Source organism: Saimiri boliviensis, chromosome 19, assembly GCF_048565385.1.
Source record: "Saimiri boliviensis isolate mSaiBol1 chromosome 19, mSaiBol1.pri, whole genome shotgun sequence".
NCBI classification, from domain to species: Eukaryota; Metazoa; Chordata; class Mammalia; order Primates; family Cebidae; genus Saimiri; species Saimiri boliviensis.
Genome location: NC_133467.1, coordinates 13916288 through 13943812, shown reverse-complemented (window position 1 = coordinate 13943812; position 27525 = coordinate 13916288). Strand labels below are relative to the sequence as shown.

The following is a 27525-nucleotide window of genomic DNA, read 5'->3' as shown; positions in this document are numbered from 1 at the left end:
TCCTTATTCATTGCCATGAGGATTACCTTAAATAATGCTTGTAAAATGCAATAAATCTTAGTTTTTATTATTACCTCAGTGTCTTTATCTCCTTGTCCTGAAGCAATTTCTGTAATTTCTAACCTTCAATTCAACCATCCTTCCCCTCAATTTCTGCTCTGGATCCCTGGAATAACCAGTAAAACCATCCCAGTCGTCTCTGTTACAAATGATGGACTTCCAGCCACAAGGGGCCCTCAGTGCTGCCTGTACACCTCCTGCCCAGCTCTTCCCATTTCCCAGAACCAGTAAAGTCTGTCTTCTTCAGAGAGGAAGACAGACTTTACATGTAAACTGCCTTCAGTTCTCTCCCATCCACCTAGTAACTCACGTATATTTGCCCTAATTATTGCTATCATCCCCACTCCCAAGTCTCAGGTGAAGTTAGGTCTCTCCTTGTTTTAAGGGCCAATCCTTCCCTCTGTCTGGGCTATTTTGCCTTCTCTGAGCCTTTGCTAGGGCTTCCTTCCCTGGATTTTTTTTTTTTTTTTTTTTTGAGATGGAGTCTTGCTCTGTCACCTAGGCTGGAGTTTAGTGGTGTGATCCCGGCTCATTGCAACCTCTACCTCCCGAGTTCAAGCGAATCTCGTGCCTCAGCCTCCCAAGTAGCTGGGATTACAGGCACACACCACCATGCCCAACTAATTTTTCTATTTTAGTAGAGACAGAGTTTTGCCATGTTGGCCAGGCTGGTCTTGGACTCCTGACCTCAAGCAATCCACCCACCTTGGCCCCCCAAAGTGAGAGGATTACAGGCCTGAGCCGCCACACCCAGCCTGGATTTTATATATCTCTTAGTCTACTGGTTTCTTTCTGTGATTTGCAGTATCAAATGCTGCACAGACACTTTGTGACACTAACTGGATACCACTGTTCTAGGGTTATTAAAATAGAACCCTCACTGTTTTTGTGGATTTGATCAAGAAACCCTGTAAAAATTAAAGGCAACATAGAAAAGTGAAAGGAGTAAAAATCACTTGAAATCTCTAACTCAGAGATAACCATTCTGATCATCATTCTTGATATTGTCTTCCTGTACTAATCCATGCGTATTTTGTGTCTGGTTTTACATAGAGAAAATGTATATCCTCTTTCTTTCCTGTATAATTACTTTTTTCTTTCTTCACTGAATCATTCCCATCAAAATATATACATCCCATTGTTTCTCCCATTTAAAAAACACCCTCTTTTATTTGATTCTAATCTACATGTCACCTTATTATCTTCTCCCTTTTATGGAAACATTTTCTGAAAGAATGATGAATTTCACTGCATGGATTTCCTCTCCTCCAGTCTCCTTTGTGAATTTCTCCTCATCTTCCCAACCTTTAAGCATTGCCTAGGGATCTGTCTTACCAACCTCTTCTCTTTTCGTGAAGTCCTGGCATCAAATGATCCTTTCACCTTGACCTTTCAAAGTGCTGGGATTACAGGTGTGAGCCATCGTGCCCAGGCCCTCTTCTATTTTCTGTCTACACTCACTCCCTAGGTCAGGTTCTATTTTCTGTCTACACTCACTCCCTAGGTCAGGCGTCCCCAAACTTTTTACACAGGGGGCCAGTTCACTGTCCCTCAGACTGTTGGAGGGCCGCCACATACTGTGCTCCCCTCACTGACCACCAATGAAAGAGGTGCCCCTTCCTGAAGTGCGGCTAGGGGCTGGATAAATGGCCGCAGGGGGCCGCATGCGGCCCGCAGGCCGTAGTTGGGGGACGCCTGCTCCCTAGGTGATCTCAAGGAGTTTCGTGGCTTTAAATACTATTCTTACTCTGTTGACTCATACATCTATGTTTCTATCCAGGGCTCTCTGCTGACCTCAAGACGCCAAGTTGCCTATTGGACATTTCCACCTGCATGTTTGATAGGCATCCTTAATGTAACACACTTGAAACTGAATTCTCGAGTTCCTTCCTCCACTTCAAACCCACTTCTTCTGCAATATTCCCAACCTTATTTTTCTGGTCACTTGGACAAAAGATCTTGGAGTCATCCTTGATGTCACTCTTTTTTTCATATCCCACAGCAAATTTGCCAACAAATCCAGTTCAATCTACCTTCAAGATATATTGAATTTCCAACTGTTTTTTTTTTCCACCTCTGTTGCTTACCCTCTGATCCAAACCATCATCATCTCTTCCTTGGATGATTTCAATAGCATCATTACACTCTCTGTGTTGTGGGTGGACAGTATTTCCCCAAAAAGATAAATAGAAATTCTCATCCTTGGTACCTCTGAATGTGATCTTATTCAGAAAAAGGGTTTTTGTCAATGTCATCAAGTTGAGATGAAGTCAGACTGGATTACAGTGAGTTCTACTCCGATAAGACTGATACCTTTATAAGAAGAGAAAACAGATACGAGGAGAGAGAACAGCATGTGAAGACGCCGAGACACATGCAGGGAGAACAGCATGTGATGGTGGAGGCAGAGGCTGGAGTTACGGGGCTACAAGCCAAGGAATGCCACTCATTGCCAGTGACAATAGAAGCTAAGTGAAAGGCGTGGAACGGAGTCTTCGCTAGAGTCTGTGAGAAAGCACAAGCCCGCCGAAACCTTGATTTTTAGACTTCTGGCCTCCAGAACTGTGAGAGAATACATTTCTGTTGTTTTAAGTTCCCAGTTTGGGGTAATTTGTTATCGTAGCCCTAGGAAACCTAATATATCCCGCTCTTGCTTCTCTCCCTGAAGATTATTTTCCACACAGCCAAAAATGGGTATGATTTATCTCATTAAAGATATCACTCAAAACCTTCATTTCCTCAAAAGGTTAAACATAGAATTCCCATATGATCCAACAATTCCACTGCTGGATATATGCCCAAAAAAACTGAACACAGGGACTCAAACAGATATTGGGTTGACAAGTCTATTATATTTTAAAACTGAACTAGGTCCCATATAACTCTGAGTATGAGCTGTACTGAAAATATATTTACTCCTGAGACACACTAGCTTATTCCGTTTCAATGGGAGATACTGCCTAAGATTTGATCTCTCTGCAGGTCAGCTCTTCACCTTTCAGCGTGATCACCAGTCTTGTTTTTTCAAGCAACAATTTGACTTTATCACACATAATTCTAAGTTTTAGAACAGTTACTTTGTGGTAAGTATAACTCTTCCAGAACTTAGCATTATGTGTGATAAATATAAAGTGTTCCAACTCAGCACTTATGAATTTCTAGATAAATTGCCGAGTATACTATTAAGTTCTCATTCCTGGTCATCTTAAAATATGTACACAGGGCCGGGCACGGTGGCTCAAGCCTGTAATCCCAGCACTTTGGGAGGCCGAGGCAGGTAGATCACGAGGTCGAGAGATCGAGACCATCCTGGTCAACATGGTGAAACCCCGTCTCTACTAAAAATACAAAAAATTAGCTGGGCATGGTGGCGCGTGCCTGTAATCCCAGCTACTCAGGAGGCTAAGGCAGGAGAATTGCCTGAACCCAGGAGGCAGAGGTTGCGGTGAGCCGAGATCGCGCCATTGCACTCCAGCCTGGGTAACAAGAGCGAAACTCCGTCTCAAAAAAAAAAAAAAAAAAAAAAATGTACACAGAATAAGCACAATTTATGATATACAAAAACAACATGCTGTTCACTGTTCAGCCGTTGGTAGCCCTTTGTGCTATCAAAGCCATTTTTCCGAGGTTACTAATGACTCTCTGCTTGCTAAACCCAATGGCTTAGGAGTCACCCTACTCAACTTCTCTATGACATTTGACATTGTTGATCACTGCCTCCTTAATGAAATTTTCATTTTATGACTTCTTTGACACTCCTCTCTCCTAATAGTCTTGCTGCCCCCTCTGACCACATCTCAGCCTCCCTCCTTGACCCATCTTCTTTAACAGGCTCCCACCAGGATGTTCCCTTGAGCTCTTTTCCTTTTCACTCTCGGCAGATTTACCAGACTTAATTATATCACTTAAATGCAAATGGCTCCTCAGCTTTCAGTCTTACCTTCTCTTTCTAGAGCTCTAGATCAGTCTTTCCAACTGGAGTACTGCATGTTCCATTGATTCCTTCATGTTGGCCACATCTCATAGTGCCCCAGACCTGCTCTCTGCTTTCATTTCTCGTCTCAGTTCATGGCAGCAGCATCTACCCAGTCACTAGAGTTAGAGTCACATGTCATGCCTCCCGTCCATGATCCCGACTGGCTGGAGTTGTTGCATCCACAGTCAGCATCATACAGTGCCCAAGAGCAAGGACTCTACATCGGGGTTGCCAGGGCTCAAACCCAGGTTTACCACTTACTAGGGGGGTGCTCTTGAGTAAGATGTTTAACCTCTATGTCTGACTTTACTCACCTATAAAATGAAGATAACAATAGTAGCTATTTCTTAGCGTTCTTGTGAAGCTTAAATACATTTGTATTTGTAAAGTGCCTAGAACAGTGCCTGGCACATGTGTTACATAGGTGCTTGTTAATAGATTTGTCTTGAGTTTGTCCTCACCCTAGTTGATCCTTCAGACTGCTGACAGATGTTTTTGTGGGGCTACTAATTTTTATGTTAAACCAGAGGCCAGTCACTATGTTAAGCGTTTTATATGTGGAATCTCATTGAATTCTCCAAACAACATGTGAGGGAGGTTCGATAATACCTATTTAAGAGATGAGGAAACCGGGCTTTAAGATCTAGTGCACTTCGCTGAAAGTCACACCGTTTGTAAACGTCAGAGTTGAGATTTTAATTCAGACCTGTCTACTCCCAGAACTAGTGTTCAAAACCAGGAAGCTACACTATCCTGCTTTTCTAAACCTGAGTTAGTCACTCACTGCTTAAACTTCTTCAAAGAACCCATGCTGCCTATGCTGCCATGAACTATTCCTTCACAATCTTCTTGCAACTTAACTTTATTTTCTACAACTTTCCTCCATGTAGCCTCCTCGTTCCTTCTTCCTTTCCCCTCTCTTTCCCTCCTTTCCTTTGTTCCTTCAACCTTTATTGAATACCTGAGTGGCAGGCACTGTGCTAAATTGGAGAAAACAAGAGATGAGCAGTTTGTCTTCAAGGATCTCATAGTCTGATACAAATTATTATTGACAATACAGTAAGGGGAGTGCACTCGGGTGATGTGGGAGCCAGACTGGGAGACAAGGGGCAGGAGCAGGGAGATGTGTTAGTCCATTTTCATGTTGTTAATAAAGACATACCCAAGACTGGATAACTTATAAAGGAAAAGAGGCTTAATGGACCCACAGCTCCACACGGCTGGGGAGGCTTCATAATCATGGCAGAAGGTGAAAAAGGAGCAAAGGCATGTCTTAGGTGGCGGTGGGCAAGAGAGTGTCTGCAGGGGAACTGCCTTTTATGAAACCATCAGATCTCATGAGACTTATCCAGTATCACAAGAACAGCAAGGGAAAACCTGCCCCCATGATTCAATTATCTGCCACCAGGTCCCTCCCAAGATGCATGGGGATTATATGGGAACTACAATTCAAAACAAGATTTGGGTGGGGACACAGCCAAACCATATCAGACAGGTTCTTTGAGGGAGGACATTTGGCTGCTTTAAAGGATACTCTGGTTGGAAAATTTCCTGTTGTTATTTAGCAATTCTGGGCTGGGCATGGTGGCTCAGGCCTGTAATCCCAGCACTTTAGGAGCCTGAGGCTGGTGGATCATGAGGTCAGGAGTTCGAGAGCAGCCTGGCCAACATGGTGAAACCTCGTCTCTACTAAAAATACAAAAATTAGCTGGGCGTGGTGGCACACACCTGTAATCTCAGCTACTTAGGAGATTGAGGCAGGAGAATTGCCTGAACCTGGGAGGCGGAGGTTGCAGTGAGCCAAGATCGTGCCACTGCACTCCAGGCTAGGCGACAGAGTGAGGCTTCGTCTCAAAAAACAAACGAGCAAACAAACAAAAAAACAACTCTGACTTTTTGCTTTTTGCCTTTGGGATCTTTGGGGTGTCTTTTTCCCTGTCAGATAGGTAGCTAAGACTGGATTTCAAAATCAGCTTCTCTGATCCTTGGACGTTTGTTTCCTTACACATACCTCAATTATAGCATGTATCGTGCGGTATTTTAAGAGCTGTTGGTCTTTCTGCCCGTCTTTTCCTTTTTCTTTTCTTTTCTTTTTTTTTTTTTTTTTTTTTTTTCTTTTGAGACGGAGTCTTGCTCTGTCTCCCAGGCTAGAGTGCAGTGGCGCAATCTTGGCTCACTGCAACCTCCTATTCCTGAGTTCAAGCGATTCTCATGCCTCAGCCTCCTCAATAGCTGGGATTACAGGCATGTGCCACCAGGCCTGGCTAATTTTTTCTTTTTTTTGTATTTTTAGTAGAGATGGGGTTTCACCATGTTGGCTAGGCTGGTCTCGAACTCTTGACCTGAAATGATCCGCCCACCTCGACCTCCCAAAGTGCTGGGATTATAGGTGTGAGCCGCCACACCTGGCCCCATCTTTCTGAGTAAATTGTGATTTCCTCCAAGGAAAAGACAAAGTCTTGTTTATTTTTGAACGGTCCTTCATTCCTAAAGTGACATGACTGGAATATCATAGGTCTCAATAAAGCTTTGTTAAATGAAGGGTTGCTTGCCTATTCACAAAAGAAAGTCTAAGTCAGGGGCTCTTCTGATTCAGAGTAAATCAGAGTCGGTGTTCAATAAATATTAAGTATTTGATGGTTCTATCAGTAAAACATCCAAAAATAATGCTGGGAATAGGAAATTTATTTATTTATTTTGAGACAGTGTCTCACTCTGTCACCCAGGCTGGAGTTCAGCGGTACAATCTCAGCTCACTGCAACCTCCACCTCCCTGGTTCAAGCGATTCTCTCACCTCAGCTCCCTAAGTAGCTGTGTCTACAGGTGTGTACCACCACATTCTGCTAATTTTTGTATTTTTAGTAGAGATGGGGTTTCACCATATTAGGCAGACTGGTCTTGAACTCCTGACCTCAGGTGATCCTCCCACTTCAGCCTCCCAAAGTGTTGGCATTACAGGTGTGAGCCACTGAGCCTGGTAGGAAACTTATTATTAAATCTACTTCTGTGGATAAATTAAGATTGTCGTGTCCTGGGTGGCAGGGCTCTGGATTAGGCATGAGAAAAATAAAGAATTATTGTTTTTTAGAGAGAGTTTTGAGGGTTTCCTTACTTCCTTGGGTTGGGCCATGGTTCCAGAATTTTGTGCACAATTAAGTCGTGGAGGTATGGTGCTGCTGGGAGCAACGTGACGTGGTCCACCAGGGTTGTTACTAAGAATTTACCTTTCTAGTCCATGACTGGCTGAAGGCCCAGGAATAGGAATCTCTTTCGTAGCTGTCGCTGTTTCCCTCTTCCCAGGCACAACATACAGCCATTTCCTTTCTGTGATCTTGCCTCCTTCCTGTTAGCACAGACCTTCCTTTTTGCCTTTCTCTTTCTCCTGGCAAGATTTACCCCCAGCAGAGGGGAACATTTATGGTGAGCAGAGGGAGGTCTGAGGTCTGAGGTCTGAGGTCTCACTTTCTCTCTTTCTTTCCTTTCCTTTTCTTTCTTTCTCTCCTCTTTCTTGCTTGCTTTCTTCCTTTCCTTTCTCTCTCTCTCTCTTTCTTTCTTTTTGACCCTGACTACCCTTTCACCAGAAGTTAAGGCTTTTATACAGAAAAAGCCAGAAAGACTCATAGCCTATGCCTATTTTCCATCTCGTGTCATCTGTCTCCTGGGGAAATGATTGCAGAACCCCTATTGGCATGAATTAAGGGGAAGGGAAAGGGAAAAAGTACATGGAGAAACAAAAGACTACAGCAGAGATTTATATCTCAGCATACTGCCCCAGGCATAGTAGTTCCCTAGTAAATCTTGAAGTCTTATCAAAATTGTGAGAGTTAGGCTGACCACTGTGGCTCATGCCTGAAATTCCAGCACTTTAGGAGGCCTAGGTGGGAGGACTGTTTGAGCTCAGGAGCTCAAGACCAGCCTCGGCAATATAGCAAGACCCACATCGCTCCCAAAAATAAACAAAAAAGTTAGCTGGGCATGGTGGTGTGCACCTGTAGTTCCAGCTACTCAGGGGGCTGAGGTGGGAGGATTGCTTAAATTTGTGAGGTCAAGGCTGCAGTGAGCCATGATGGTGTTACTGCATTCCAGCCTGGGCAACAGAGCAAGACTGAAAAAAAATTGTTAGAATTAAGGGACAAAGTACATGTAACAGGTTTAGAACAGTACTTGGTACAGGGACAGTGAGTCCTCAATAAATTATTAAATCTCCTCCACGCAGGGCAGGACCTGGTTTTCTGTCTTAAATCGGGGCTTCCAAGACAATCACTCCCACGCTCAGTGTAGTACAGAGCTATATGAGTGACCTCTTCCCATGTTTCCCAGGGACAGTTCAGCCCGGACCCTGGGCTTGTTTCTGGTATTACTGGGGCGGGCTTAAAGCTGTACTTCTAGGGGGTTCTCTTTCCTTCCAACATTGTTTTCCCTCCCAACCCTCACCCCCAACCTTAGGAAGCTCAGTTTACAACTGCAGTTGGTACCTGCACTTGGTGTTTTTAATAGCCTTTCTGATAGCCCCCAGGATTAGACAATTACACTGAAATTCAGAAGCAGCATGCACTTTTTGGCATTGATGTCTTTAATTAAATTCAACGAGCATTTATTGAGCACCTAGATTATGTAAAATACTGTTCCTTTAAATACATTTATTTAGTCTTGAACTATCTGCTTTAGCAACTTAGTTTGGATTAGTGCTGACTCCAAAACCAAAAACCAAAAGGTTTTATAAAGAATAAATATTAAAATAGAAAAATATTTGCACAGTTCTTTGTAAATATAAACGTCTTGTGTGGATCATTGTTGCTACGGTATTAATATTAATTGCAGTCACAACCCCGCTGCTTCGCAGGCCGGCGGTAGGGAACAGCTGTAGGCCAAGGAGCTAGACCGTCGAGGTCCGGGGAGGGGCCTGTAGCTCGTACAGCCCATAAGGGGCGGAGTCTTAAGAAACGTACCCAAACCCCACCCCTTACAGCGCCCCCGTGGTCAGGGCGGTGTAGGCGGTTACCATGGCGATGACGTCTAGAGGGCGGGGAGGGGCGGAGCTATGGAGAGGAGGAGGAAGATGGCGGGCGGGCGGCTCTGAAGAGACCTCGGCGGCGGCGGAGGAGGAGAGAAGCGCAGAGCCGCGCCGCGCCTGGGCCCATGTGGGGAGGAGTCGGAGTCGCTGTTGCCGCCGCCGCCGCCGCCGCCGCCGCCGCCTGTAGCTGCTGGACCCGAGTGGGAGTGAGGGGGAGACGGCAGGATGAAGTTCGCCGAGCACCTCTCTGCGCACATCACTCCCGAGTGGAGGAAGCAATACATCCAGTATGAGGTACCGGCAGCGGCCGGGGTGTGGGAGGACGCGGAGGGGCCACCTTCTCGCCCTGACGTCCACCGCCGCCTTCCGCTTCGGCTGCCTCCCTGTGCCCGGGCAGACTTTGACCAGCTGCCGCGGGCAGCCACTGCGGCATCCCCGCCGCGGCCGGCAGCCTCCTGGCCCCGCTGCCCTTCCCCTCCCCCGCAGCCCCGCTGCCGCCGGGGTAACGGATATGCAGGCGGAGGGCCGGGAGGACAGGCGCGGCCGGGGCCGGGGCCGGGGCCGGGGCACGGTGGGAGGGCGAGCTGCAGGTGGGGGAGTCGCGGTGCGAGGGCAGCCCCGGGGCGCGGCGGTTCCACGCTAATCCCCTGCTCCCCACTCGCCCTGACCTCTCGTCCCCACCCTGGGCGAGCGCCCCCTCGCCACGGTTAGGTCTTGTTTCTCTCTCCGCACCTCTCACCAAGGAATCCTCTTCCAAGGGAAGCCCCTCCAGTGATTTCCTTCATTCCGCAGAGCCCTTCGGCTTTTTTCCCACTTGCCCGCTATTGACAAAGGCTTTGTAACGGGGTGGAAACTTGACTTAAGTGTGTGTCACATAGGCAGTGGTGATAGTTTTTGTAAACACGTTGTAATCAACTATTCTGCGTTGATAATAAGACTCTTGTTTACTGATTGCATGAAGTCTACAGAGTAATAACATCTGTTTTTGCCTCTTGTTTTGGAATGGAGGGAAGATGATTACATTTTTATATTTTCTGTGAAGTTTCTGCTAGCTGGGGAGAAAAATTAGTATATTGTAAACAATATACCTTACCTGTGTATTACAGAAATCATGCTCCCCATTCCCTTTCAATTTCTGTGCTAACACTCCTGGAAGGGATTTAATAGACAGTAAGCAACCTTACGTTAATACAGGGAAAAGTAAAGATAATGAACCCATTTATATATTCAGACAAGATACCTAAGGGTCTTTAAGCATTGCAATAGGTTATCCTCAGTAGCTGGCAGTTCAGCTCCTGGATAAAGACAGACTTATCTGTACCTTCAGGAATTCACATTCATTTTGTGTGCAGGAACAAAGAATATAAAATCAAGATGAACACACATAACCTAGCTAGATTTTATGAATTAAACTATTTTAGTTCCCCATTTAATTTTTATATAAGTTTAGTGATAGGAGGTTTGGGCAATAGCAGTGAGTGTATTTATTCATATAGCCATTGTAATATTGAGGAAGACAGGGAAAGAAATTCAGGTTGAACAGAATCTTGAATATTGTGAAATATTGCAACCTAGAGTATTTGATTATTGCTAGAAATAAAAGACCAGGAATTAATAATACTTCCTTGTCACTTAATTTCTTACAGTGTTTTGTGGCCGTGTTTTGTAAGAATGAATGAAACGAGGGACTAACATTTCAGCCTGCAGCATTGATTTATTGTTTCTAATAACATTCGGTTTTAAAACCCTGGCTGGAGTCCAAGTGATGGTTTTTATTGAAAGACGGGTATTGGTCTGTCATCTTTCTAGTAGTAATTTTCAGCACCACTGCCAGTTCTTCATAGAGGCACAGGACAGGAGCATGCTGAAGCACATCTTATATTTGTTATAAAGCACGGAATGCTTTGGGCAGAAGTACTAGTGGCTGGATGTATGCTATGATTCATTTTAAGTATTTCAACACTTAACTATTTCATAGAATTGTATTAATTTGCAATACCTAGGACCGGAAAGAGAAGCATAATTTAGTTTGAAAATGGACCCTCTTCATTTGTAAATGTCACTTTTGTGGCTGGAGGAACCACCGTGATTCTGGGACTCCTCATTCACAAGTCTATGTGGGTACTGTTCATAAATGTTTATTGTAGGTTGGTCACAGAGGTGCAAAATTCCTGAGTGTGTGTTGTGTCTGCATTATGTTTCTCAGGCCAGTTATAAATTATGTTTTGAAAAATTAATTTGTTGTGGATAATTGAAATTTGATTCTGCAGAGAGTTCCTACTGTATGACTCCCGTCCTAGATAAACTCGTTTGGTAGGCAAAATTAAATAAGGGGCACCTTTCTTTGTAAATTGGAGTCAAAGAATATTTTATAGGGTTGGAATCTTTGTTTTGTGTATTGTTTCTGAAGAGTTGCTGCTGTTCCTTTAAAAGTAGTAGAGAGATGTAAATAAGAGTCTTTATAGAGTCCAGGAATTTTAGCAGTTTAAAACTTTGGGGAAAAAGGACATCCATAAAAATTTGCTAGGGAAAAAGAGCTTTTCATAATGAATTAAACTGTAGGTTCTCATATGAAGATGATACTCTTTAAAACTGTCAGTAGAACAGATGCTGCGATTTGTTTTTCAAGCACTGGTGGTGAAATTTTGGTGTATTACCCTTGGTTTCTAGCCTAGGGTGCTTTCTAGTGTTGTGAATCAGTATGAACTGTTCAGCTTCTTCGATTTTTGTGTCATTTTGCTATATTAAATATTACTTGAAATTAGCAGAGAATTAGACTGAAAATTTTGTTTTACATCTATAATCATATTTAATTATATATAATATGTATATTTGGTAACATAATAAATGGTAGTTTTTGTGTATGTTAGCCATGAGACCTGGGACAATCTTTTTTGCCTTTCCCGGGTTCGTTCTTCTTCCATTAACTAAGTATATAGGGGCCAGAGCTTTTCAAGGCCCATTCTAATTCATAAGTTTTTGCTTTAACTTTTAATGGATTTTATTCCTTAAATTGTTAAAATTATTAACAGTAATGGCCCATCAATATCCTGAAAATTATTATATTTTTTAAATTTAAAAATAAGTTGTGGTGTTCATAGATTCAGTCTTCATGGGCAGAATAATAAAGCATAAAAGCATAAAATAATAGACCAGCATGGAGAAACCATATAAAGAAAATCTGTTCAATCCCCTTGTAAGTAGTTTTTACAGAGAATAATGACAAACAAGCAGAGACTATTCCTGTTTCCAGTAATCTATTTTAGTATCAATCTTGGCATATAAAATAGAAAATCAATAAATCTTTATAAAAGCTTTTTAAAAAAAATTTAGAATTAGTGCTTATATATTTTAAAGCTCTGCAATTGATTCATCAAAATTAACTGAGACTGGTTTCAACGAAATAGTCTAGTATGACCATGTTAATATTTTGCAGAATATTAGCAAGAGAAGCAAATACATTTGGTGTGTTAGGTTGCTGAGTTTCCCTAGGGCCCTGTATTTCTTTGGTTTCTCAGGACCCAGGAATGATTTTTTTCAGTATATACTTTGTTTTGTGCGATACTAAAATAACAAGGTTTCTAAAGTACAGGATTTTAGAGCTAACAGAGAATTTAAAGATTATCTACCTTGTTTTTCCAGACAAGGAAACTAAGGTCCAGAGGGGTTAAGCCACTTGTTAGGAATAGGTGTGTATGTCTCTTGAGCACATGTAAGCCTTGAGAGTCAGGTCACACTGTGTGATCCTGATGAAATCATTTCTTCTTTTAGCTAAGAAACATCAAAGTTTCCTTAATGTTAGAGAATTGGACTTGATTTCTAAGCTCACAGCCCCATATTATTTAAGGACTCATCCAGCTCTAAAATTATGTGTTTTTTAATGGTTTAATTTTATTTGATATATGAAGAAGACAGAACTTACAGGACTAATAATAGCATCCTTTAAAATTAATAATATCTTTCAAAATTTTTTGATGATATTTTGATCTGTGAATGTTAACCCAATGAAACTCTCTTATTTAGCTTAAAAAGGGATGGTCATGAATTAATTTTTTATTGCAAGATTTTGGAAAGCAGAGGTTCTGCATGCACTACACTTCCCTTGTATTCAAGTATAAGGAAAATTACCATAACATTATTATGATTTTCATTTATAGAACTCTCTCATGGGAATACTCATGTTACAGGCTTCAGTTTCCCAAAGGTATTGTGTTGATTAGGTAGGGTTAACTTGCCTTGCTGTAACTTGTTTGAAATTTCCAGTTTGGCCACCCGATGGGGCACAAACCACACTTTTTCTTTCAGACACTTTTGTAAATGAAAGTATAGTATAGTATATTTAAGGTAACACTTGTAAATGATCGCATCAATGAGATAGTTGGCATTTACAAATGTTTCTTAAGTGAGTGAATGAATGTTGTAAAGACAGGAAGCTATAACGATTCTGCATTATCTTTAAGTGTGTTTGGGAGAGTATCCTGGAAAGATTATACTTGTCCGTTTATCCCTGAAGGTTGGTTTTGGATCAGCTTTTGGGTGAAGGCCCAGATCATAAGAATCTAAGAATCTTATTTGACCTGGGGTGACCATGGAAAATTAGTCCTAGCTTCAAATTCAGTCTTAATCTGGGAAGCATTTAAGAGAATGATTGAGTTGCGCTGGGTAGGAATTTAAGGTATATTTGAGTTGTAGGCCCCAGAGGAGTGTACCTGAAACTCCCATGGATTGAGAGAAGACAGTATTAGAAAACTAAGGGGGCCAGGTGCAGTGCCTTACGCTTGTAATCCCAGCACTTTGGGAGGCAAAGATGGGCGGATCATGAGGTCAAGAGATCAAAACCATCCATCCTGGCCAACATGGTGAATGTTGAAACCCCGTCTCTACTAAAAATACAAAAATTAGCTGGGCATGGTAATGCACACCTGTAGTGCCAGCTACTCAGGAGGCTGAGGCAGGAGAATCGTTTGAACCTGGGAGGTGGTGGTTGCAGTGAGCTGAGATTGTGTCACTGCACTCCAGCCTGGCAACAGAGCGAGACTCCATCTCAAAAAAAAGAAAAATAAGGGAAGACAGAACTGTTAATTTTAATCACTTTTATGCATAAGAAAAGGAAGAAATAAAATTTTGCTAGTATTTAATAAGTGAATTGATGCAGTACCCCTGCTAAGGAGGTCATACACAGGTATTCAGAGGAACACAGGATTGCCAGTGGCTTTCTCACTTACTTGTTCACTTTTGCGGATAAACAGTAATCCAGTTATGGGTGCGTAGTTAAATAAAGCTATAAATTTTTATCTAGTTTTAGCCAAATCCACCCTTAGGAAATACACGTGTCTTAAAAAGACTCCTGTAAAGATGCTGTAACAATAATACCAATAATGCAAGCACAGGTGAACAAGAAAATGACAGAGCTGACGTTTCTACCTTCTAGTACTAGCTTTTTGGCAGCCAAATTACAGATAAAAACAATGGTACTTTAGTAGACTTGACAAGACGTTTGCCAAAAATTTAAAAATCATTAAGCTAATTCCTTTTTTTTTTTTTTTTTTCCTGACACTGAGCCTTACTTTGTCACCCAGGCTGGAGTACAGTGGCCTGATCTCAGCTCACTGCAACCTCCGTCTCACAGGTTCAGGCCATTCCCATGCCTCAGTCTCCTGAGTAGCTGGGATTACAGGTGTGCACCACTACACCCAGCTAATTTTTGTATTTTTAGTAGAGATGGGGTTTCACCATGTTGGCCAGGCTGGTCTCGAACTTGTGGCCTCAAGTAATCTGTCTGCCTTGGCCTCCCAAAGTGCTGGGATTACAGGCATGAGCCACCACTCCTGGCCTAAACTAGCTCTTTCAAATATGGTTTTACGTTTACTGTCAGTCACAGTGAACTTGACCCTAAGTATATATATTATATATTTACCTTTGTGAGGTCTGTTTTTCAGTTTGTAGCCATTATAATTAAGTTTCAAAATAAAATAACTTCTGAACTTTGAGCCAGACCTTTGAAATACTGTATCATAAAATGTTGATTTTATTTAAAAATTTTTTTGTTTTTTAAAGAAAATTTAAAAAAAAATGAAACTTTCTAGTTATGTTCTCTAAAGGCATTGTTACTGATAATTTCTTAGATCAAAAATATTTTTGTACTAATTCATAAATGAAAGGTAAAAATTATTTCATCTTTGTGTCATCTTTTTAAAACAATTTGGTTTTACATTGTACACAAATATAGATGGGTATAATTAATAAATAAATATGCATATATTGGAAATACATAATAAAACTGTTTTTTAAAATAGGGATTTGACATAATAAAAATTTGGAAGACTTTGCCCAACTTGTATAGATTAACCACAGCGTGTTTGTGGGTTGCCTGGTATTGAGGTGGCCTTTGGGAATGAGAGAGTGTCAGAATTCACTCGGGTTCTTGCCCAGTGTATTAGCCTTTTCAATTCTCTCCTTATCTAGTAAATGCCAAAAGAAGCCAGCAGAGAAAGCTCATGAACAGATACCTTACAAATCATTTGTTCATTCCACAAATTTACGGAAGTTTTCCTTTGCTATAGGCTGATTTGTCATTCAGTGCTTTCAGTACCTTAAAAATAGCAGAAGAAAACCAACACACCGACACACACCAAATTTGTGTGTATGTTGTGTTTGATTTTGTATTTCAGTCACCGTAGTATTTTCAAAATTAAAACATGGTGTATAAAGGGAAGACTAAAGATTGAGGACTTGGAACATGGTTATTTATAAATTTGAATTACTTTTGTATAACTTAAGTTATATCCCTTTAAAGTCTCATTTGTTTAGTCAGACTGCTATTTAGTCAGCTATTTCTTCCCATCACCAAGCAAGTGTGGTATGTATAGGGACTGATCAGAAAATCTTTTAAAAATTAGGGTGGGCACGGTGGTTCACTCCTGTAATCCCAGTACTTTGGGAGGCCAAGGTAGGCAGATCACTTAGGTCGGGAGTTTAAGACCAGACTGGCTAACATGGTGAAACCCTGTCTCTACTAAAGTACACACTGCACTCCAGCCTGGGTAACATAGTGGGACCTTGTCTGAAAAAAAACAGAAAAACAAAAACCCTTAAAAAAATGGTTTATTTGCTAGGGAGTCAAAGGAAAATGTAATTAATTTACTGTAAACATAACTTAAATTTTTCACAATCTGTGTAACAAGAGGCTTAATATATTTATTAAGAAAGCCTAGTTATCTCTTATTTTTATTTTTATTTAATTTTTTGAGATGGAGTTTTGCTCTTGTTGCCCAGACTAGAGGGCAATGGCACAATCTCGACTCATGGCAACCTCTGCCTCCCGAGTTCAAGAGATTCTCTTGCCTCAGCCTCTCAAGTAGCTGGGATTATAGGTATGCACCACCACGCCTGGCTAATTTTGTATTTTTAATTGAGATGGGGGTTTCACCATGTTTGTCAGGCTGATCTTGAACTCCTGACCTTGGGTGATCTGCCCACCTTGGCCTCCCAAAATGCTAGGATTACAGGCATGAGCTACCACCCCCGGCCAGTCATCTCTTATTAATTGAGGATGACCTGCTGTATTAGAAAGACCTTGGACCAGAAATCAGATAGAAATCCTAAAATCCAGTTCTATCACTGACTATTCGTAAATAACTAATGAACAAGTGATTTTTTTGAAGATTGAAGGACTGAAATTTAATCATAGAGAAAAGTGGGAAGTTTTTAGATTATTTTTGTGTGAGTTACTTATCTAGGCTAAATTTGGCAAAGTTGGAATTCATAGAGTAATCCATGTGCTTTGTGGGCTTTTTTTATACCTTAGAATAGTGGTTCTCAAACTTTTTGGTCTTAGGACCACTTGAAACTCTTAACAGTTATTGAGGATTCCAGTGTCCATGATACATATACTATATTAGAAATGAAAACTGAGAAATGTTTAAAACATGAGTGTATAAGCACACCTTCTACTAGCCATCAGAGATAAGGCATCACATAGTAGTAGCCTCTGAAAAACTTGTTTTTATCCTCGTGAAACCGTAAAAGTTAAAAAAGCACACGAAGTTATGGCATTATGAAAATAGTTTTGACTCCTTAGGTTCCCTGAAAGGGTTTTGAGGACCCAAAAGCATTTTGAGAGTTACTGCCTTGGAGCGTTGGACTTCTTCCAGAAAAAGGTTTGAAGATAGCCTGAAAATAGGTTCTTTAGTCTTATCAAACATAGAAGAGGGTAAAGGAGTCCCCTGGGTGAAGAGTGTCTGGTATCTGCTGCAGAGCAAGGACAATAGAGAAAAGAAAGTTGGCTTCCCTGGATCTCATCTGATCCCTAATTCCACTCTCCTTTCTCTAAATTGAATTAGCAGAGGTGTGGTAAGCTTGTCATTAAGGAGAAAGGAATTAACATTTACTGAGCAGTTAGGGACCAGGTGTTAGTTGCTTTATATATGTTCTCTCAGTGTTCACAACAGTTTTGTAAGATAGGTGATTTATTATCTCCATTTTACTGATGAGGAAACCCAGGCTTACAGAGATCAGCAATTTGCTTAAGGCTATATACTTGGTAAGTAAATGGATCCAGAATTTGAAATCAAATCAAATCAGATGTGGAGCTTTTGCTTTTGTACGGAAATTGTAAATAATAATAGTAATGACAATAACGGCAGCGGTTATTTTTTGAGCACTTACTGTATCAGGCACTGTGGTAAGCTGTTTAAAAACATCTCATATAGCAAGCTGTTAGGTTGTTAGCTCTGTTTCTAAGGGTGGGGGGCGGGCAGGGCTGAGACTGAATCTTGGAGCCGGTAGGTAATTGATTATGTTGATACTAATTGTGAATAGCTAATTGTGGAGATTGTAAGAGCCCATGCTCTTAATTCCTACATCCTACTGTTTTATGAAAAATGAATAAATCCATTCAGTTATACATACATACATTTAGGCCTGGTCTGATCTGTTCTCAAGCACCACTGACCTTTCCATAGCTCAGTGAAGTAATGGCTGGGCTATTTTTAATCCCAGGTCTTAGTCTGCATGGTTTGGAGATAGTAGAGTGCAGTCTGTAGGATAGTGTTCACCTCTGTTAAATTATATTTCCCTCAAGGTTATCAGTGTAACTATTGCTAGAGAGCCAGCTGGTAAATAAAGGAACTTACGAAGATGAATCATAAGAAAAAGGTAAGGAGATAAGGTGATAAGAGTAAAAAGAGGAAGGCTATCGTGGACATAGCTGTTTGCTGTGCCACAGTTTTGGTGTTTGGCTTCTGGATCATAAATCGTGGAATGTTGGAGTGGTAAGGAACTTTAAAGATTATTTAGTTCAATTTCCTTTTTTACCCAAATGGCAAAAGAGATTAAATGATTTAGGTTACATGGTTTGGTTTGCAGCTGAGTTAACACAATCACCCTGATTCATTTTATTGTTCCTTATTTTATATAATATGCTAGTATGTTAATAATACATAGAAAAAACTTGGAAGCCGGACTGTCTGAGTTTATATTCCAGCTCCACTAACTTACTAGTCGAGTGACTTCAGGCAAGTCATTAACCTTTTTGTGCTGCAGTTTCCTCACCTATAAAACAGGGATAATAATAGTATTTACAGGATTGTTGTGAGGATTAAATGAGTTAAAATATGAAAAGTGTTTAGAACAATGCCTGACACATAGTAAGAGCAATAAATTTCCTATTAAAATTATTTCTTCTGCAGAGCTCAACAATATTAAGTAATGATTAGCTAAGAGTATTTTTGACTTGGAAAGTGAGCCTCAAAGCTTGTTTCTTCAGGTTTGTCCAGTTTAAGTTTTCATGGAAAATGGCTTTGTTAATTTTTCACTAATATTTTCCCTATTTTAATGAATCACTCTTAACCTTTTTGTATAGGGTAAGAAAACCGGGTGAGAACAGTTATGTGGCTGTGAAGTAAATTAGTTCTCTTGTCACTTGTAACTTGTATTCACGTTAGTTATAGACTCTGTATATTCTTTTTTTTTTTTTTTTGAGACGGAGTTTTGCTCTTGTTACCTAGGCTGGAGTGCAATGGCGCGATCTTGGCTCACCGCAACCTGCGCCTCCTGGGTTCAGGCAATTCTCCTGCCTCAGCCTTCTGAGTAGCTGGGATTACAGGCACGCGCCACCACGCCCAGCTAATTTTTTGTATTTTTTTTTAGTAGAGACGGGGTTTCACCATGTTGACCAGGATGGTCTCGATCTCTTGACCTCATGATCCACCCGCCTCGGCCTCCCAAAGTGCTGGGATTACAGGCTTGAGCCACCGCGCCCGGCCCAACTCTGTATATTCTTTTTAAAAATTGAGGTGAAATTTGCATGTGTGTTCTTAAGTATGTCTGATGGCTTAAGTGAGTTGCTTGAGTTTTTTTTTTTTTTTTTTTTTTTCTTTTTTTTGGGACGGAGTTTCACTCTTGTTACCCAGGCTGGAGTGCAATGGTGCGATCTCGGCTCACCGCAACCTCCGCCTCCCGAGTTCAAGTAATTCTCCTGCCTCAGCCTCCTGAGTAGCTGGGATTACAGGCACATGCCACCATGCCCAGCTAATTTTTTGTATTTTTAGTAGAGACGGGGTTTCACCATGTTGACCAGGATGGTCTCGATCCCTTGACCTCGTGATCCACCCGCCTCGACCTCCCAAAGTGCTGGGATTACAGGCTTGAGCCACCGCACCCGGCCGAGTTTTTAGTGCCTATCTAATTTTAATTTTTTTCAGTTTTCTAGTGAAAATGTAATTTTTAATCCTTTTTAGGGTTGAAAGAGACCTTCTCAACCCTGTTGTTTTACAAATGAATAAATTGAGAGCAGAGATGCCAAGATACCTGGTCGGAGTCTCCCAACTAGCTGATAGCAGAGCTTGATATAAGAATATTGGCTTTCGCTGGGCACGGTGGCTCAAGCCTGTAATCCCAGCACTTTGGGAGGCCGAGGTGGGTGGATCACGAGGTCAAGAGATCGAGACCAACCTGGTCAACATGGTGAAACCCCGTCTCTACTAAAAATATATATAAAAAATTAGCTGGGCATTGTGGCGCATGCCTATAGTCCCAGCTACTCAGGAGGCTGAGGCAGGAGAATTGCCTGAACCCAGGAGGCAGAAGTTGTGGTGAGCCGAGATCGCGCCATTGCAGTCCAGCCTGGGTAACAAGAGCAAAAACTCCATCTCAAAAAAAAAAAAAAAAAAAAGAATATTGGCTTTCCGTTTACTGCTGTACCTTGTTAAGGCTTATCATTGCTGCATAAACGTTGCTTGTAAATTTTAAGAATGAAGTTTCTTTGTAAGTCAGTAGGGATTTAAATGTTCTTGTTAATGATTACTCAGTCTGCATTAATACATTTATCTGTATCTAATCGATTAGATCCCATTGACAAGCTAAAATAGTTCTTGTGATTGCCAATTGAAAGACTGGGTATATTAATGATATTATTATTTACCCAACAACAAGAAAGTTAGGCATTGCCCTATTTAGGTATATGGTCATAAGTGGAACCCTATCTTCAGTAAGGAGATAGGACTAAGGAATTAGGGTGAGGCTTGAGGGGTGAGGTAACAATGAAAGTAAGACTCAGGAAGGTTTAGAAATAAATTGGCCTCATTCCTCTGTAACATACCTGTATTTGAATGTTAGCACAGGTAACATGTATTACCTGTACACGAAGAGTATATCCTCTACCTGTAACCCCAGTTGCCAAGCCAAAGTTAGAGCATATATAGGTAGAGAAGATAGGAATGAAACCAGTTTACTAAGTATACCTGAGTGTCCCCTTTCTTTCTTTCTTTCTTTCTTTTTTTTTAATAATGAAACAGTAATGATGATAATAACAACAGCTAGTTTGTTGAGTGCTCTGGTATGCTGGGCATTTTACATTTAATCCTTACCTTGTAAGGTAGGTTTTGTTATACCCATTATAAGAAGATGCTGAGTCTGAGGTTAAGTAGATTGCCCAAGGTCATGTTGCTAGGGAGTGGTAGAACCAGAATTCAGACACAGATGTGACCCAGATATTTCAGACACTGAATTCTTAACTTGGTATTAGGCTGTCAGGAAATAAAATAAGTAAGATTGAGTTCCTGCCTTAGAGTAGTTCTTAATTTGAGTGGCTCCTAATCATAGTATATGCTGTGATTATGTTATAGAGGAATGGCCAATTGATTTTACCCTAGAGAGAAAAGACATTTATCTTGGAAGGATCTACAGAGGTGGTATTTGAACTGGGTACTAGATACTGAGTATGATTTTAACACACAGTCAAGAGGGGAAAGGGCACCGGGGGAAATCTAGGCAGATAGAGTAATAGAGAACAGAGGCGAAGATGAGTGTGGAAGTATCCAAACATAGTTAACGCAGTCTGGTTTAGATACGTTGAAGAGCCGGTAAGGTGAAGTTGGGAAGGTGAGCTGGGAGTGCGAGTGAAGGGCCTGTAATACTGCTCTAAGAAGTTTAAACATTTTGCTGGTGTGAAGCATGAAATATTTTAAAGAAGAGATTGGGAGTGGGGTTAGTGTAAAGTGAGATGTGTAATCTGGATCTTGCAGGATACTTTGGAGAGGGCAAAACAAAGACAGGAAAACCAAGCAGCATAGCCAAAGATACTGAAGACTTGAATTAATACCTTATTTAATCAATTTTAATGTGTGTTTTTTCCCACATTTTAACATCTGAAATCGGGGTATGTCTTATAATAAATGCTATGCCGTAGTTTAATTGGCTGACATTTTTCAATTCTTAGAAGCACGTTAAATAATGGTGTGTGTTATTATTAGTGGCATCCTAGATTTGATGAAATACAATAGTAATAATATAGCATTTACCAAATGCCTACTATTTTTCAGGTAGAGTGGTAAATACTTCTCAGTGTTCATTATCTAGCACAGTGTATGTGTCACATTTAGCAACTCATATTTGCTGAATGAATTATCTCATGTGATCTTTACAAAAGGGCTGTTAACATAGGTGTTTAGCCCATTTTATGAGAAAATAGAGTCTCATATTTAAGTAATTGTCCAGAGTCAAATAGCTAGTTAATGGTGGAGTCAAGATAATGAACCTAGGTCTGCCTTACTCCAAATTCCGTTCTTTTATCACTATGCATGCTCTGTGGTTCCACTGAGATAGGTAGAGGGTTGAAGAGGAAGGGTAGATTTGAAATTTGATAGAAGTCTTAGGACTTTCACTGAGGGATAAGTAAATGCTGATGGAGTTAGAGTAGAAGGTGCATTTGAGGTCAGTGTGTTGCTTGGGAACACCATTAGACTGGCTGCCAAGAAGCCTCATAGATTGTCTTTACTCTGGTAAATTCAGTGTGGCCCAGGTTCTCATAATAATTTGTTCTTTTCCATAACTCTGGATTGATGGGGCTTGGGCAGTAGTATACAATTAAGTGATTGGTTGAATGAAACTAAGCTCACATGGGAGTGATGTATCAACATCTGGGTGCCAAATTACTATTTACGATGGGAAATGTACCTCACATTCACATTCTAGGCTAAAATGCTTTTTTCCTGTCACCAAGCTGTAAAGGGAGATACATAATAGCTAGAAGGTGGCTGGCTGATTATGTACTATAATTAGAAAGAGAGAGTTAATGATTCATTTATTTAATGCTGTTAGGCCAGTGTTTTACAGTGTTTAAATGGGTTAGGTCCTCAGTTAAGGGTGTCTTCTTCCCTGGATTATGCTTGGATGTGCTGCCATTGTTTTGAGACTTTCCTTTTCCTATGCTTTTAATGCTGATCTCCCCCTCTTCTGATTTACTTTTTTTTTCTTTTTTTTAAAGATAATGTTAATGCTACCGATACTGGTCTGTAACTTTTTTTAACTTTGCGTCTCTCTTCTGATCTATTGTATATGAAGTTTAGAATTTCACTGGATTCTAACAGACTAATTTGAATTTTGATCTTATTATTTATTAGATTTAAGACCTTTCCAAGCCTTACATTCTATTTGTAAAACAGTGGAAATGTCTTTCTCAATAATTGTAATGTTGCGATAATATGTATGTAAAACATCTAGCCTATATGTTGTAGGCCAGTGGTTCCCAACATTTTTGGCAGCAGGAATCAGTTTTGTGGAAGACAATTTTTCCACATACCAGGGGGAGGGGGAATGGTTTTGGGATGGTTCAAGCATGTTACGTTTATTGTGCACTTTATTTTTGTTATTTTTACATTGTAGTATGTAAGGAAATCATTATACAACTCAGCATAATGTAGAATCAGTGGGAGGCAGAGCTTGTTTTCCTGCAACTAGATGGTCCCATCTGGGGGTGAGGGGATACAGGGACACACAAAGTGTGTTGTTTATGTTCCATCTACTCCCTAATCTGGTTTTGGTTGCTGTCACTGCAGAAAACCTGGTTCACAAAGATAGGAAGTTGGAAATGGAAGCAGGCTTTTCAGTGCTTTTGCGGCAATCTCGGAATATTCTGCCTTGACTTTAATCCAGAATGCATGGATATTTGAAGTTGTCTCAAGCATACTTTTAAGCCCACTGTCATTTGTGATCTGAAGCAGTTGATCTAGCCTGGACAAAGCCAATTCACCTGGTTCATTCACAAATAGGTTGTGGATTCATTCTTTTCCTGTTTGGGGGTCTTCTATGGTTGGGAGGTAATGCTTAAACTCTTGAAAGCTGAGACAGGTGATCATGAACCAGCTGGGAGGAAGAAGGACCTGGCTTAGTCTCTTTCAGAATCTCTGCTGATTTATTTATTTATTTGTTTATTTTTTTGAGACAGAGTTTCGCTCTTGTTACCCAGGCTGGAGTGCAGTGGCACAATCTCGGCTCGCCGCAACCTCCGCCTCCTGGATTCAAGCAATTCTCCTGCCTCAGCCTCCTGAGTGGCTGGGATTACAGGCACGCGCCTCCGTGTCCAGCTAATTTTTTGTATTTTTAGTAGAGATGGGGTTTCACCATGTTGACCAGGATGGTCTCGATCTCTTGACCTCGTGATCCACCCGCCTCAGCCTCCCAAAGTGCTGGGATTACAGGCTTGAGCCACCGCGCCCGGCAATCTCTGCAGATTTTTGAAACATTTCAGAAATCTCAGTGTTCACTTGTTGCTCCCATAATTTCGGTTCGTCTTTGAATGCAGCCATTTTATCTGCTGACCTGCACGCAGTTGTCCATCTCTCCCAAAGTGACAGATTGAGTTTGTTGAGCAGGTTGAATGTGTCATACAAGTAAGTTTTGTGACTCATTCTGTGTCACAGAAATGTGCTGCTAGTGGTGATTGTTTTTCTAAAAGAAATCTCTGGAGTCGCTCTTGTAACTAAAAAACTCTAGCCAGTGATGTGCCTTTAGAAAGCCATCTCACCAAGAGAAGATGTGTGTGCTCTGCTTCCATCTCCTCACAGAGCTGTGCAAACAGATGTGAGTTAAGGGCATGTACTTTAATGTTCATAATTTTAGTCACATCCTACAAAATATCGTTCAGGTGACATTTTTCAGCTAGCCAGCATTTCTCTATGGATGACACAGTGCATAGACTCAACATTCAGAAATGACCTCTTTGACCCGAGTAGTGAACCCAGAAAGCCGTCCAGTCATGGCAGCTGCTCTGTCTGTGCATATACCAACACAAAATGACCAGTTCAGTTTTTCTGATACGTAATCATTCAAAGACTTGAATAGTGCTGCAGCTGTGGTGTTGGTTGGCAACAAAAGTGCACATAACATATCCTCATGCATATCCTCCTGAAAAATATATCAGACAGAAACAAGCATTGATGCCTTGTTGTCAACGTCAGTAGACTTCTCAACCTGGATTGCATACCACGGTGACCCACTAATCCTAACAATTGTGCCTCAGTATCCTCTGCTGTTCCATGCATTCATCTAGTTATAGTACAAGCCAAAAGAGGAACACATACCACCTTTTGAACTGCAGCCTCTCCTTAAAGGTCATGACAGATGCCCTTAGCAGCAGACAGGATCAACTCTTCACCAATAGTAAAGGACTTGTTAGCTTTAGCAGTGCAGTTAGCCACTAAGAATGATGCTCAGAGTGCAGACACACGTGATGAGGTGGTGGCCCCAATAATTGTTCTTGTTTTTCATGTTCATGCTTTTTTTTTTTTTTTTTTGTAACTCCAAAGGCTTGACTTTTAATGCCGGGTGCTTGGTCTCCATGTGATGAAGCAGTTTTGAAGGTTTCATGGCTTTCTTGGATAGCTGGTTGCCACATATACAAAGCTGGCTTGGAGAATGTGAATCACCTGTTGCAATGAATCCGTTATTTAAGTAGGAGCCTTGGTATTTTCTCTTAAATGCAGCTTTGTTTTTGTTGGCAGTCTTAGAATCGTCTGCTGTCTTATCATTGGGTCTTTCCCCCTTTTCAAAGAAGCTCTCCAATCATTTGTTTTTTACTCATTTTGGCTGGGGTTAGGTTGTGGGCTTACCAAAACTGTGACTGAGACAAGTGAGCAGTGTGGGAAAGAGGTGTGGATGGAAGTAGTAAATAAAATACTGGGTGGGCCATGCGTGGATTGAAATAAGTGTTGGCTTCTGACTTAAAGCCTGCCACTAGATGCAGCTGTACAATTGAAGCACATCAATTCCCTTGCTACTATAAAGCCTGCCACAAGATGCAGCTTAATTGTCACTTGCCACTCACTGATAGGGTTTTGATATGAGTCTGCAAGCAATTAATTTATTATGGTCTCTGTGCAGCCAAACCTCTTTCCTAATATTAATCTGCATTCACAGCTGCTTCATGGCACTAGTATCACCACCTCAGCGCCACCTCAGGTCATCAGGCATTAGATTTTCATAAGGAGCAGCAACCTAGATCCCTTGCATGCGCAGTTTACAATAGTGTTCACACTCCTCTAAGACTCTAATGGTGCTGCTGATCGGACAGGAGGCAGAGCACAGGCTATAATGTGAGCAGTGGGGAGCTGCTGTAAATTTAGATGAAGTTTTGCTTGCTTACTCGCCTACTACTCACCTCCTGCTGTACATTACTGTAGATTTTATACAAACACTGTACAGTTAGGCTACAGTAAATTCATAAAAAATTGTGTTGGAACATTATAATGGCTATAAGCTGTGACTTTCCTAAGACAATAGGAATTTTTCAGTTCTACTATAATCTTATGGGACCACTGTTGTATATATGGTCTGTTGTTGACCAAAACATCATTTGCTGTGTGTGACTATGTTTTATTATCAAAGTAGGCCAGGCACTTGATTACCAGGCATTTGACTACTGTAGGTTTTGTCATTGTCAGTCTTGTTCATGGCATTCTAAGGAAAGCAGCCTTGGTGACTGTCTGAGTAGGCAAGCTTTATAATATAGCACTAGCCAGGCCTGGAATGGTGGCTCATGCCTGTAATCCCAGCACTTTGGGAGGCCAAGGTGGGCGGATCACCTGAGGTTGAGACCAGCCTGGCCAATACGGTGAAACCCTGTCTCTACTGAAAATACAAAAATGAGCCGGGCATGATGGCACATGTCTGTAATCCCAGCTACTCCAGAGGCTGAGGCACGAGAATCGCTTGAACCGGGAGGTGGAGGTTGCAGTGAGCTGAGATCCCGTCGCTGTGCTCCAGCCTGGGTGACAGAATGAAACTCTGTCTCAGAAAAAAATGACGAAAAAGGAACATAGCATTAGCCAGTAGATCTTTCTGCAGCGTAGGTGTTCTATATCTGCATTGTCCAATTGTGGCCACTAGTTAGGTGTGGTTGTTTAGCATTTGAAATTTGCTTAGATAGACCGAGGACCTGAATGTTTAATTTTAGTTTGCTAAAAGTAAAACATTTTAGTTTTGATGGCGACATATGAGTAGTGGCCATTGCTCAGCTCTGAAACTTTGACTACTTACAGTCATGGCAAAAAGTGCTGATTCAGTTTCCTTTCACTGCTGTATGTGTGTATATGTGTTTGTTTATGTATTTGTGTGTATGTACTGCGAGCTCTCATTTTGGGATTTTCTGAGAATTTATAGTAGCAGAAGTTAAGGTTCTAGGTCTTTCTCTGCCATTAAGTGGCAGTACCTGTTTAGTTGTCCTAAATGAGGGTCTGTCATTTCTGACATGTAGGATGGTGTTTTTCAGAGATTGGTTCACTGCCCATGTGCAGCAGAATTACCTGGGCTGCTTCTAAAAATAAAGAAATGCAAATATGTGCACCCCACTAAATATCTATAGAAAGAATTTCTGGGGGTTCAAACCTGAGAAGTCTGATTATTTTTTTTTTTCTTGAGGAATCTGGAGTGCAGTGGGATAATTTGGGCTCACTGCAACTTCTACCTCCCAGGTTCAAGTGATTCTCCTGCCTCAGCCTCCTGAGTAGCTGGGATTACAGGTGCACACCACCACACTCAGCGAATTTTTGTGTTTTTAGTAGAGATGGGGTTTTACCATGTTAGGCAGGCTGGTCTTGGACTTGACCTCAGGTGATCCACCCACCTCGGTCTCCCAAAGTGCAGTGATACACGTGTAAGCCACTGCGCCAGCCAGAAATCTGATTTTTAAAAATTGTT

At 41.2% G+C, this 27525-nt stretch overlaps 1 protein-coding gene across 2 annotated transcripts in view; it reads left to right on the top strand.

Moving 5' to 3' along the window:
• The first annotated feature begins 9073 nt into the window (after positions 1-9073).
• Positions 9074-27525, top strand: part of XPR1 (xenotropic and polytropic retrovirus receptor 1) — a 229403-nt gene continuing 210951 nt past the window's right edge. For both annotated transcript variants that reach the window (XM_074389577.1, XM_039460260.2), the window contains exon 1: positions 9074-9345. In XM_074389577.1, the coding sequence (XP_074245678.1) occupies positions 9277-9345 (69 nt within the window). In that variant the 5' untranslated portion in view covers positions 9074-9276. The remainder of the gene's footprint in view (positions 9346-27525) is intronic.